The sequence below is a fragment of the Gallus gallus genome (genome assembly GCF_016699485.2).
Source record: "Gallus gallus isolate bGalGal1 chromosome 35 unlocalized genomic scaffold, bGalGal1.mat.broiler.GRCg7b 35_unloc4, whole genome shotgun sequence".
Taxonomy (NCBI): Eukaryota; Metazoa; Chordata; class Aves; order Galliformes; family Phasianidae; genus Gallus; species Gallus gallus.
The window spans coordinates 50,946-63,766 of record NW_024095959.1 but is presented as its reverse complement, the minus strand read 5'-3'; the positions used below and the strand labels follow the sequence as shown (position 1 = coordinate 63,766).

At 56.6% G+C, this 12,821-nt stretch overlaps 1 protein-coding gene across 1 annotated transcript; it reads left to right on the top strand.

The window, feature by feature from the left end:
- Nucleotides 1-33: 33 nt before the first annotated feature.
- Nucleotides 34-11,936, top strand: APEX1 (apurinic/apyrimidinic endodeoxyribonuclease 1; the record flags this gene model as incomplete). The annotated part of the gene is given in 3 exon segments (NM_001184759.1): nucleotides 34-257; nucleotides 3,919-4,079; nucleotides 11,743-11,936. Coding segments are annotated over 3 exon segments (389 nt in total), but the record flags the coding sequence as incomplete, so codon positions are not given.
- Between the last annotated feature and the right edge of the window lie 885 nt (nucleotides 11,937-12,821).

Sequence of the window (12,821 nt, the reverse complement as noted above, 5' to 3'; positions counted from 1 at the left end):
CGGTCGCTTTTTAGCGCCCCTTCGCTGATGCAGGCCGACTTCCGGTCTGTGTTGTCGCCACTTCCGGTTCTTCGCCCGCCCCGCCGCCATGTTGTAGTTTTCAGCTCCACTTCCGTTTTCCAGGCCTCGCCCCGCCTTCCGCCACATCCGGTTCTTCACCTCGCGTCACTTCCGTTCCTCGACAGCACTTCCGGCGGTGGGACGCACGAGGGAGGCGCGCGGGATGCCGAAACGGAGCAAAAAGGGCGAAGATGGCGGTGAGGGCCGGGGGGGTTATGGGGTCTGTGGGGTCTCTATGGGGTCTCTATGGGGTCTGTGGGGTCTCTATGGGGCAGTGTGGGGTCTCTATGGGGTCTTTGGGTCTCTATGGGGCAGTGTGGGGTCTCTATGGGGCTCTATGGGGGTCTATGGGGGCTCCGTGCGGTCTCTCTGGGGGCTCCGTGGGGTCTCTATAGGGGCTCTATGGGTCTCTATGGGGCAGTGTGGGGTCTCTATGGGGCTCTATGGGGGTCTATGGGGGCTCCGTGGGGTCTCTATGGGGGCTCCGTGGGGTCTCTATAGGGGCTCTATGGGGCTCTGTGGGGTCTCTATGGGGTCTGTGGGGTCTCTATGGGGCTCTATGGGGTCTCTATGGGGCTCTATGGGGGTCTATGGGATCTCCATGGGGGTCTATGGGGGCTGCGTGGGGTCTCTATGGGGTCTCTGTGGGCTCTGTGGGGTCTCTATGGGGCAATGTGAGGTCTCTATGGGGTCTCCATGGGTCTCTATGCGGTCTGTGGGGTCTCTATGGGGCAGTGTGGGGTCTCTATGGGTGTCTACGGGGCTCTATGGGGGTCTATGGGGCTCTATGGGGGTCTATGGGATCTCCATGGGGCTCTATGGGGGCTGCGTGGGGTCTCTATGGGGTCTGTGGGGTCTCTATGGGGCTCTATGGGGTCTCTATGGGGCTCTATGGGGGTCTATGGGGGTCTATGGGGGCTCCGTGGGGTCTCTATGGGGGCTCCGTGGCGTCTCTATAGGGGCTCTATGGGGCTCTGTGGGGTCTCTATGGGGCTCTATGGGGTCTCCATGAGTTTCTATGGGGGTCTGTGGGGCACTATGGGGTCTATGGGGTCTCTATGGGGTCTGTGGGGTCTCTATGGGGCTCTATGGGGTCTCTGTGGGGCTCTATGGGGTTTCTATGGGGCAATGTGGGGAATCTATGGGTCTCTATGGGGTCTGTATGGGGCTTTATGGTGCTCTATGGGGCTCTGTGGGGTCTCTATGGGGTTTCTATGAGGCACTGTGGGGTCTCTATGGGTCTCTATGGGGTCTCTATGGGGCTATAGGGGTCTCTATGGGGGTCTGTGGGGTCTCCATGGGTTTCTATGGGGGCTTATGGCGTCTGCGGGGTCTCTATGGGGTCTGCGGGGTCTCTATGGGGTCTGCGGGGTCTCTATGGGGCAGTGTGGGGTCTCTATGGGGCTCTATGGGGCTCTATGGGGGTCTATGGGGGCTCCGTGGGGTCTCTATGGGGTTTCTATGGGGGCACTGTGGGGTCCCTATGGGGTCTCCATGGGTTTCTATGGGGGTCTGTGGGGCTCTATGGGGTCTCTATGGGGGTCTGTGGGGCTCTATGGGGTCTCTATGGGGGTCTGTGGGGCTCTATGGGGTCTCTATGGGGTTTCTTTGGGGGCACTGTGGGGTCCCTATGGGGTCTCCATGGGTTTCTATGGGGGTCTGTGGGGCTCTATGGGGTCTCTATGGGGCCTGTGGGGCTCTATGGGGTCTCTGTGGGGTCTGTGGGGTCCCTATGGGGTTTCTATGGGACAATGTGGGGTCTCTATGGGGTCTGTGGGGTCTCTATTGGGCTTTATGGGGCTCTATGGGGTTTCCATGGGTTTCTATGGGGGTATGTGGGGTCTCTATGGGGTCGGAGTGTCCCTATGGGGTCCCTATGGTGTCAGAGTGTCCCTATGGGGTCCCTATGCGGTCGGAGCGTCCGTATGGGGTCCCTATGGGATCCGAGTGTCCCTTTGGGGTGCCTATGGGGTCTCTATGGGGGTCCAAGTGTTCTTATGGTGTTTCTCTGGGGTCTTTATGGGGTCTCTATGGGGTCGGAGTGTCCCACTGGGGTCTCAATGGGGTTGGAGTGCCCCTATGGGGTCTGAGTGTCCCTATGGGGTCCCTATGGGATCGGAGTGCCCCTATGGGGTCCCTATGGGGTCCGAGTGCCCCTATGGGGTCTCTATGGGATCGGAGTGTCCCTATGGGGTCGGAGCGTCCCTTATGGGGTCCCTATGGGGTCGGAGTGTCCCACTGGGGTCGGAGCGTCCCTTATGGGGTCCCTATGGGGTCCGAGTGTCCCTATGGGGTCTCAATGGGGTTGGAGTGCCCCTATGGGGTCTGAGTACCCCTATGGGGTTCCTATGGGATCGGAGTGCCCCTATGGGGTCGGAGCGTCCCTCATGGGGTCCCTATGGGGTCGGAGTGCCCCTACGGGTCGGAGCGTCCCTTATGGGGTCCCTATGGGGTCGGAGTGTCCCTTATGGGGTCGGAGCGTCCCTTATGGGGTCCCTATGGGGTCCGAGTGCCCCTATGGGGTCCCTATGGGGTCGGAGTGCCCCTATGGGGTCGGAGCGTCCCTTATGGGGTCCCTATGGGGTCGGAGTGTCCCTTATGGGGTCGGAGCGTCCCTTATGGGGTCCCTATGGGGTCCGAGTGCCCCTATGGGGTCCCTATGGGGTCGGAGTGCCCCTATGGGGTCGGAGCGTCCCTTATGGGGTCCCTATGGGGTCGGAGTGTCCCTATGGGGTCCCTATGGGATCGGAGTGCCCCTATGGGGTCCCTATGGGGTCGGAGTGCCCCTATGGGGTCCGAGTGTCCCTATGGGGTCCCTATGGGGTCCGAGTGTTCCTATTGGGTCCCTACGGGGTTGGAGTGTCCCTATGGGGTCTCTATGGGATCGGAGTGCTCCTATGGGGTCCCTATGGGATCCGAGTGCCCCTATGGGGTCGGAGCGTCCCTTATGGGGTCCCTATGGGGTCCGAGTGTCCCTATGGGGTCCCTATGGGATCCGAGTGTCCCTATGGGGTCCCTATGGGATCGGAGTGCTCCTATGGGGTCTCTACGGGGTTGGAGTGTCCCTATGGGGTCTCTATGGGGTCGGAGCGTCCCTTATAGGGTCCCTATGGGGTCGGAGTGTCCCTATGAGGTCCCTATGGGGTTGGAGTGTCCCTATGGGGTCCCTATGGGGTCTCTATGGGTCCAAGTGTTCTTATGGGGTTTCTCTGGGGTCTTTATGGGGTCTCTATGGGGTCGGAGTGTCCCTATGGGGTCCCTATGGGATCGGAGTGCCCCTATGGGGTCGGAGTGTCCCTATAGGGTCTCTATGGGGTCTGAGTGCCCCTATGGGGTCGGAGTGTCCCTTATGGGGTCCCTACGGGGTTGGAGTGCCCCTATGGGGTCCCTACGGGGTTGGAGTGCCCCTATGGGGTCCCTATGGGATCGGAGTGCCCCTATGGGGTCGGAGTGTCCCTTATGGGGTCCCTAAGGGGTCCGAGTGCCCCTATGGGGTCCCTATGGGATCGGAGTGCCCCTATGGGATCGGAGCGTCCCTCATGGGGTGCCTATGGGGTCGGAGTGTCCCTATGGGGTCCCTATGGGGTCTGAGTGCCCCTATGGGGTCGGAGTGTCCCTATGGGGTTCCTATGGGGTTGGAGTGTCCCTATGGGGTCACTATGGGGTCCGAGTGTCCCTATGGGGTCTCTATGGGATCGGAGTGCCCCTATGGGGTCGGAGTGTCCCTATGGGGTCCGAGTGCCCCTATGGGGTCCCTATGGGATCCAAGTGTCCCTATGGGGTCTCTATGGGATCGGAGTGCCCCTATGGGGTCGGAGCGTCCCCTTATGGGGTCGTTGACGCGGCGCTATGGGGCAGAGGCAGAGGTGGTGTCGGCGAAGTCCCCCCGCGAGGCGGCCGCCCCATACGTGGACCCCCCGGTGCGGGAAGAGACGGCCGACGGGCGGCCCTACAACTTTAAGGTCACCTCATGGAACGTGGATGGGCTGAGAGCATGGGTCCGGAAAGGGGGGCTGCAGGTAGGGGGGCGATTATGGGGTCGGGGGGTTATGGGGGCAATGGGGGTTATGGGGGCATTGGGGTCAATGGGGGCAATGGGGTCTATGGGGGCATTGGGGACAATGGGGGCATTGGGGTCTATGGGGCCAATGGGAGCAGTGGGGGCAATGGGGTCAATGGGGGCATTGGGGTCAATGGGACCATTGGGGTCAATGGGGGCATTGGGGTCTATGGGGGCATTGGGGTCTATGGGGACATTGGGGGCAATAGAGGCATTGGAGTCAATGGGACCATTGGGGTCAATGGGGGTTATGGGGGCATTGGGGTCAATGGAGGCATTGAAGTCAATGGGAGCATTGCAGTCAATGGGGACATTGGGGTCTATGGGGGCATTGGGGTCTATGGGGGCATTGGGGTCAATGGGGGCATTGGGGACAATGGAGGCATTGGGGTCAATGGGGTCTATGGGGGTAATGGGGTCCGGAAAGGGGGGCTGCAGGTATGGGGGCGATTATGGGGTCGGGGGGTTATGGGGGCATTGGGGTCTATGGGGGCATTGGGGTCAATGGGGACCATTGGGGTCAATGGAGGCATTGGGGTCAATGGAGGCATTGGGGTCAATGGGGGCATTGGGGTCAATGGGGACATTGGGGTCTATGGGGGCAATGGGGGTAATGGGGTCCGGAAAGGGGGGCTGCAGGTATGGGGGCGATTATGGGGTCGGGGGGTTATGGGGGCAATGGGGTCTATGGGGGCATTGGGGTCAATGGGGGTTATGGGGGCATTGGAGTCTATGGGGGTAATGGGGTCAATGGGGACATTGGGGTCAATGGAGGCATTGGAGTCAATGGGACCATTGGGGTCAATGGAGGCAATGGGGGCATTGGGGTCAATGGGGACATTGGGGGCAATGGGGGCATTGGGGTCTATGGGGGCATTGGGGTCAATGGGACCATTGGGGTCAATGGGGGCATTGGGGTCTATGGGGGCATTGGAGTCAATGGGACCATTGGGGTCAATGGGGGCATTGGGGTCTATGGGGGTAATGGGGTCCGGAAAGGGGGGCTGCAGGTATGGGGGCGATTGTGGGGTCGGGGGGTTATGGGGGCAATGGGGGTTATGGGGGCATTGGGGTCAATGGGGGTTATGGGGGCATTGGAGTCTATGGGGTCTATGGGGGTAATGGGGACATTGGGGTCAATGGAGGCATTGGAGTCAATGGGACCATTGGGGGCATTGGGGTCAATGGGGGCATTGGGGTCAATGGGGACATTGGGGTCAATGGGGGCATTGGGGTCTATGGGGGCATTGGGGTCAATGGGGGCATTGGGGTCAATGGGGACATTGGGGTCAATGGGGACGTTGGGGGCAATTGGGGTCTATGGGGGTATTGGGGGCAATGGAGGCATTGGGGTCTATGGGGGCAATGGGGTCAATGGGGGTAATGGGGGCATTGGGGTCAATGGGAGCATTGGGGGTAATGGGGTCTAAGGGGGCATTGGGGTCAATGGGGGCATTGGGGTCTATGGGGCCAATGGGGGTTATGGGGGCATTGGGGTCTATGGGGGTAATGGGGTCAATGGGGGCATTGGGGGCAATGGGGGCATTGGGGTCAATGGGGGTAATGGGGGCACTGGGGGGTTTATAGGCTGAGGCTCCTTATAGGGTCAGAGCTCTTATAGGGTCAGCCCAATTAATGGGGTTTTTCCGCCCTATAGTGGCTGCAGTCGGGGATGTCCTTATAGGGCTGGGTTCCTTATAGGGTCACAGTCCTTATAGGGCCGGTCTCCCTATGGGGTCAGGCTCCTTATAGGGTCAGAGCGCTTATAGGGTCAGGCCAATTAATGGGGTTTTTCCGCCCTATAGTGGCTGCAGTCGGGGATGTCCTTATAGGGTCCGTCTCCCTATAGGGTCAGACTTCCTGTAGGCTCAGTCTCCTTATAGGGTCAGTCTCCCTATGGGGTCAGGCTCTTTATATGGTCAGAGCTTTTATAGGGTCAGGCCAATTAATGGGGCTTTTCCGCCCTATAGTGGCTGCAGTCGGGGATGTCCTTATAGGGCTGGGTTCCTTATAGGGTCACAGTCCTTATAGGGCCGGTCTCCCTATGGGGTCAGGCTCCTTATAGGGTCAGAGCTCTTATAGGGTCAGGCCAATTAATGGGGTTTTTCCGCCCTATAGTGGCTGCAGTCGGGGATGTCCTTATAGGGCTGGGTTCCTTATAGGGTCACAGTCCTTATAGGGTCGGTCTCCCTATGGGGTCAGGCTCTTTATAGGGTCAGAGCGCTTATAGGGTCAGGCCAATTAATAGGGTTTTTCCGCCCTATAGTGGCTGCAGTCGGGGATGTCCTTATAGGGCCGGGCTGTTAATAGGGTCAGGCTGCTTATAGGGCCGGTCTCCCTATGGGGTCAGGCTCCTTATAGGGTCAGAGCGCTTATAGGGTCAGGCCAATTAATGGGGTTTTTCCGCCCTATAGTGGCTGCAGTCGGAGATGTCCTTATAGGGCTGGGTTCCTTATGGGGTCACAGTCCTTATAGGGCGGGTCTCCCTATGGGGTCAGGCTCCTTATAGGGTCAGAGCGCTTATAGGATCAGCTCATTAATAGGGTTTTTCTGCCCTATAGTGGTTGCAGTCGGAGATGTCCTTATAGGGCTGGGTTCCTTATGGGGTCACAGTCCTTATAGGGTCGGTCTCCCTATGGAGTCAGGCTCTTTATAGGGTCAGAGCGCTTATAGGGTCAGGCCAATTAATGGGGTTTTTCCGCCCTATAGTGGCTGCAGTCGGGGATGTCCTTATAGGGCTGGGTTCCTTATGGGGTCACAGTCCTTATAGGGTCGGTCTCCTTATAGGCTGAGGCTCCTTATAGGGTCAGAGCGCTTATAGGGTCAGGCCAATTAATGGGGTTTTTCCGCCCTATAGTGGCTGCAGTCGGAGATGTGCTTATAGGGCCGGGGTGTTAATAGGGTCAGGCTGCTTATAGGGCCGGTCTCCCTATGGGGTCAGGCTCCTTATAGGGTCAGAGCGCTTATAGGGTCAGCCCATTACTAGGGTTTTTCCGCCCTATAGTGGCTGCAGTCAGAGATGTGCTTATAGGGCCGGGGTGTTAATAGGGTCGGGCTGCTTATAGGGTTGGTCTCCCTTTGGGGTCAGGCTCTTTATAGGGTCAGAGCGCTTATAGGATCAGGCCAATTAATGGGGTTTTTCCGCCCTATAGTGGCTGCAGTCAGAGATGTCCTTATAGGGCTGGGTTCCTTATGGGGTCACAGTCTTTATAGGGTCGGTCTCCCTATAGACTCAGGCTCCTTATAGGGTCAGAGCGCTTATAGGGTCAGACCAATTAATGGGGTTTTTGTGCCCTATAGTGGCTGCAGTCGGGGATGTCCTTATAGGGCCGGGCTGTTAATAGGGTCAGGCTGCTTATAGGGCCGGTCTCCCTATGGGGTCAGGCTCCTTATAGGGTCAGAGCGCTTATAGGGTCAGGCCAATTAATGGGGTTTTTCCGCCCTATAGTGGCTGCAGTCGGGGATGTCCTTATAGGGCTGGGTTCCTTATGGGGTCACAGTTTTTATAGGGCCGGTCTCCCTATGGGGTCAGGCTCCTTATAGGGTCAGATCTCTTATAGGGTCAGCCCATTAATAGGGTTTTTCCGCCCTATAGTGGTTGCAGTCGGAGATGTCCTTATAGGATCGGTCCTCCTATAGGGTTAGTCTCCTTATAGGGTCAGTCTCCTTATAGGGTCGGTCTCCCTATAGACTCAGGCTCCTTATAGGGTCAGAGCGCTTATAGGGTCAGCCCAATTAATAGGGTTTTTCTGCCCTATAGTGGCTGCAGTCGGAGATGTTTTTATAGGGCCGAACTCCTTATAGGGCTGAGCTCCTTATAGGGTCGGTCTCCCTATGGGGTCAGGCTCCTTATAGGGTCAGAGCGCTTATAGGATCAGGCCAATTAATGGGGTTTTTTCCGCCCTATAGTGGCTGCAGTCGGAGATGTGCTTATAGGGCCGGGGTGTTAATAGGGTCAGGCTGCTTATAGGGCCGGTCTCCCTATGGGGTCAGGCTCCTTATAGGGTCAGAGCGCTTATAGGGTCAGGCCAATTAATGGGGTTTTTCCGCCCTATAGTGGCTGCAGTCGGGGATGTCCTTATAGGGCTGGGTTCCTTATGGGGTCACAGTCCTTATAGGGTCGGTCTCTCTATTGGCTGAGGCTCCTTATAGGGTCAGAGCGCTTATAGGGTCAGCCCAATTAATGGGGTTTTTCCGCCCTATAGTGGCTGCCGTCGGGGATGTCCTTATAGGGCCGGGCTGTTAATAGGGTCAGGCTGCTTATAGGGTCGGTCTCCCTATGGGGTCAGGCTCCTTATAGGGTCAGAGCTCTTATAGGGTCAGCCCAATTAATGGGGTTTTTCCGCCCTATAGTGGCTGCAGTCGGGGATGTCCTTATAGGGCCGAACTCCTTATAGGGCTGAGCTCCTTATAGGGTCGGTCTCCCTGTGGGGTCAGGCTCCTTATAGGGTCAGAGCTCTTATAGGGTCAGCCCAATTAATGGGGTTTTTCCGCCCTATAGTGGCTGCAATCGGAGATGTTTTTATAGGGCCGAACTCCTTATAGGGCTGAGCTCCTTATAGGGTCAGTCTCCCTATGGGGTCAGGCTCCTTATAGGGTCAGAGCTCTTATAGGGTCAGGCCAATTAATGGGGTTTTTCCGCCCTATAGTGGCTGCAGTCGGGGATGTCCTTATAGGATCGGTCCTCCTATAGGGTTAGTCTCCTTATAGGGTCAGTCTCCTTATAGGGTCGGTCTCCCTATAGACTCAGGCTCCTTATAGGGTCAGAGCGCTTATAGGGTCAGCCCAATTAATAGGGTTTTTCTGCCCTATAGTGGCTGCAGTCGGAGATGTTTTTATAGGGCCGAACTCCTTATAGGGCTGAGCTCCTTATAGGGTCGGTCTCCCTATGGGGTCAGGCTCCTTATAGGGTCAGAGCGCTTATAGGGTCAGGCCAATTAATGGGGTTTTTCCGCCCTATAGTGGCTGCAGTCGGGGATGTCCTTATAGGGCCGAACTCCTTATAGGGCTGAGCTCCTTATAGGGTCACTCTCCCTATAGGCTGAGGCTCCTTATAGGGTCAGAGCGCTTATAGGGTCAGGCCAATTAATGGGGTTTTTCCGCCCTATAGTGGCTGCAGTCGGAGATGTCCTTATAGGGCTGGGTTCCTTATGGGGTCACAGTCCTTATAGGGCCGGTCTCCCTATGGGGTCAGGCTCCTTATAGGGTCAGAGCGCTTATAGGGTCAGGCCCATTAATGGGGTTTTTCCGCCCTATAGTGGCTGCAGTCGGGGATGTCCTTATAGGGTCAGCCTTCTTATACCCTCAGTTTCCTTATAGGGTCGGTCTCCCTATGGGGTCAGGCTCCTTATAGGGTCAGAGCGCTTATAGGGTCAGGCCAATTAATGGGGTTTTTCCGCCCTATAGTGGCTGCAGTCGGAGATGTCCTTATAGGGCTGGGTTCCTTATGGGGTCACAGTCCTTATAGGGTCGGTCTCCCTATGGGGTCAGGCTCCTTATAGGGTCAGAGCGCTTATAGGGTCAGGCCAATTAATGGGGTTTTTCTGCCCTATAGTGGCTGCAGTCGGAGATGTCCTTATAGGATCTGTCCTCCTATAGCCTCAGTCTCCCTATAGGGTCGGTCTCCCTTTAGGCTGAGGCTCTTTATAGGGTCAGAGCGCTTATAGGGTCAGCCCATTAATGGCGTTTTTCTGCCCTATAGCGGCTGCAGTCGGGGATGTCCTTATAGGGTCAGCCTTCTTATACCCTCAGTTTCCTTATAGGGTCGGTCTCCCTATGGGGTCAGGCTCCTTATAGGGTCAGAGCGCTTATAGGGTCAGCCCATTAATGGCGTTTTTCTGCCCTATAGCGGCTGCAGTCGGGGATGTCCTTATAGGGCTGGGTTCCTTATAGGGTCACAGTCCTTATAGGGTCGGTCTCCCTATGGGGTCAGGCTCCTTATAGGGTCAGAGCTCTTATAGGGTCAGGCCCATTAATGGGGTTTTTCCGCTCTATAGTGGTTGCAGTCGGAGATGTCCTTATAGGATCAGTCCTCCTATAGCCTCAGTGTCCTTATAGGGTCGGTCTCCCTATGGGGTCAGGCTCCTTATAGGGTCAGAGCGCTTATAGGGTCAGGCCAATTAATGGGGTTTTTCCGCCCTATAGTGGCTGCAGTCGGAGATGTCCTTATAGGGCCGGACTCCTTATAGGGCTGAGCTCCTTATAGGGTCGGTCTCCCTATGGGGTCAGGCTCCTTATAGGGTCAGAGTGCTTATAGGGTCAGCCCATTAATGGGGTTTTTGTCCCCTATAGCGGCTGCAGTCGGGGATGTCCTTATAGGGCTGGGTTCCTTATAGGGTCACAGTCCTTATAGGGTCGGTCTCCTTATAGGCTGAGGCTCCTTATAGGGTCAGAGCGCTTATAGGGTCAGGCCAATTAATAGGGTTTTTCCGCCCTATAGTGGCTGCAGTCGGGGATGTCCTTATAGGGCCGAACTCCTTATAGGGCTGAGCTCCTTATAGGGTTGGTCTCCCTATAGGCTGAGGCTCCTTATAGGGTTCGAGCGTTTATAGGGTCAGGCCAATTAATGGGGTTTTTTCGCCCTATAGTGGCTGCAGTCGGGGATGTCCTTATAGGGCTGGGTTCCGTATAGGGTCACAGTCCTTATAGGGCCGGTCTCCCTTTAGGCTGAGGCTCCTTATAGGGTCAGAGCTCTTATAGGGTCAGGCCAATTAATGGGGTTTTTTCGCCCTATAGTGGCTGCAGTCGGGGATGTCCTTATAGGGCTGGGTTCCGTATAGGGTCACAGTCCTTATAGGGCCGGTCTCCCTTTAGGCTGAGGCTCCTTATAGGGTCAGAGCTCTTATAGGGTCAGGCCAATTAATGGGGTTTTTCCGCCCTATAGTGGCTGCAGTCGTGGATGTCCTTATAGGGCCGAACTCCTTATAGGGCTGAGCTCCTTATAGGGTCGGTCTCCCTATAGGCTGAGGCTCCTTATAGGGTCAGAGCGCTTATAGGGTCAGCCCATTAATAGGGTTTTTCTGCCCTATAGTGGCTGCAGTCGGGGATGTCCTTATAGGGCTGGGTTCCTTATAGGGTCACAGTCCTTATAGGGTCGGTCTCCCTATGGGGTCAGGCTCTTTATAGGGTCAGAGCGCTTATAGGGTCAGCCCAATTAATGGGGTTTTTCCGCCCTATAGTGGCTGCAGTCGGGGATGTCCTTATAGGGCCGGGGTGTTAATAGGGTCAGGCTGCTTATAGGGCCGGTCTCCCTATGGGGTCAGGCTCCTTATAGGGTCAGAGCTCTTATAGGGTCAGGCCAATTAATGGGGTTTTTCCGCCCTATAGTGGCTGCAGTCGGGGATGTCCTTATAGGGCTGGGTTCCTTATGGGGTCACAGTCCTTATAGGGTCGGTCTCCCTATGGGGTCTGGCTCCTTATAGGGTCAGAGCTCTTATAGGGTCAGGCCAATTAATGGGGTTTTTCTGCCCTATAGTGGCTGCAGTCGGACATGTCCTTATAGGGTCAGTCCTCCTATAGGCTCAGTGTCCTTATAGGGTCGGTCTCCCTATAGGCTGAGGCTCCTTATAGGGTCAGAGCGCTTATAGGGTCAGGCCCATTAATAGGGTTTTTCTGCCCTATAGTGGCTGCAGTCGGAGGCCCCGGACGTTGTTTGCCTTCAGGAGACCAAATGTGGGGCGGAATCGATCCCATCTGAGCTGTCCCAACTGCCCCATCTGCCCCATAAGTTTTGGGGTTCCGCCGTGGGGCGTTCGGGGTACAGCGGGGTGGGACTGCTCAGCCGCACCGCCCCCATCCGCGTCACCCACGGCATCGGTACGACCCCAAAAACGACCCCAAAATGACCCCAAAACGGCCCTTCCTGACCCCATAATGGGGATGTAGGGCCCCGAAATCCCCCTGACCCCAAATGCCCCTTTATGACCCCAAATGGCCCCGAAATGCCCTTTTCTGATCCCATAATGGGGCTGTAGGACCCCAAAATCCCCCTGACCCCAAATGGCCCCAAAATGCCCCTTTCTGACCCCATAATGGGGATGTAGGACCCCGAAATCCCCCTGACCCCAAAAAGGGCCCTAAAATGACCCCAAAATGGCCCTTCCTGACCCCAAAATGGGGCTGTAGGACCCCGAAATCCCCCTGACCCCAAAATGGCCCCTCCTGACCCCAAAATGGGGATGTAGGACCCCGAAATCCCCCTGACCCCAAAAAGGGCCCCCAAATGACCCCAAAACGGCCATTCCTGACCCCATAATGGGGCTGTAGGACCCCGAAATCCCCCTGACCCCAAATGGCCCCAAAATCCCCCCTTTCTGACCCCATAATGGGGCTGTAGGACCCCGAAATCCCCCTGACCCCAAAAAGGGCTTCGAATGACCCCAAAACGGCCATTCCTGACCCCAAAATGGGGCTGTAGGACCCCGAAATCCCCCTGACCCCAAAAAGGGCTTCGAATGACCCCAAAATGCCCTTTTCTGACCCCAAAATGGCCATTCCTGACCCCAAAATGGGGATGTAGGACCTCGAAATCCCCCTGACCCCATAATGGGGCTCAAATGACCCCAAAACTGCCCTTTCTGACCCCAAAATGGGGATGTAGGACCCCGAAATCCCCCTGACCCCATAATGGGGCTCAAATGACCCCAAAACTGCCCTTTCTGACCCCAAAATGGAGATGTAGGACCCCGAAATCCCCCTGACC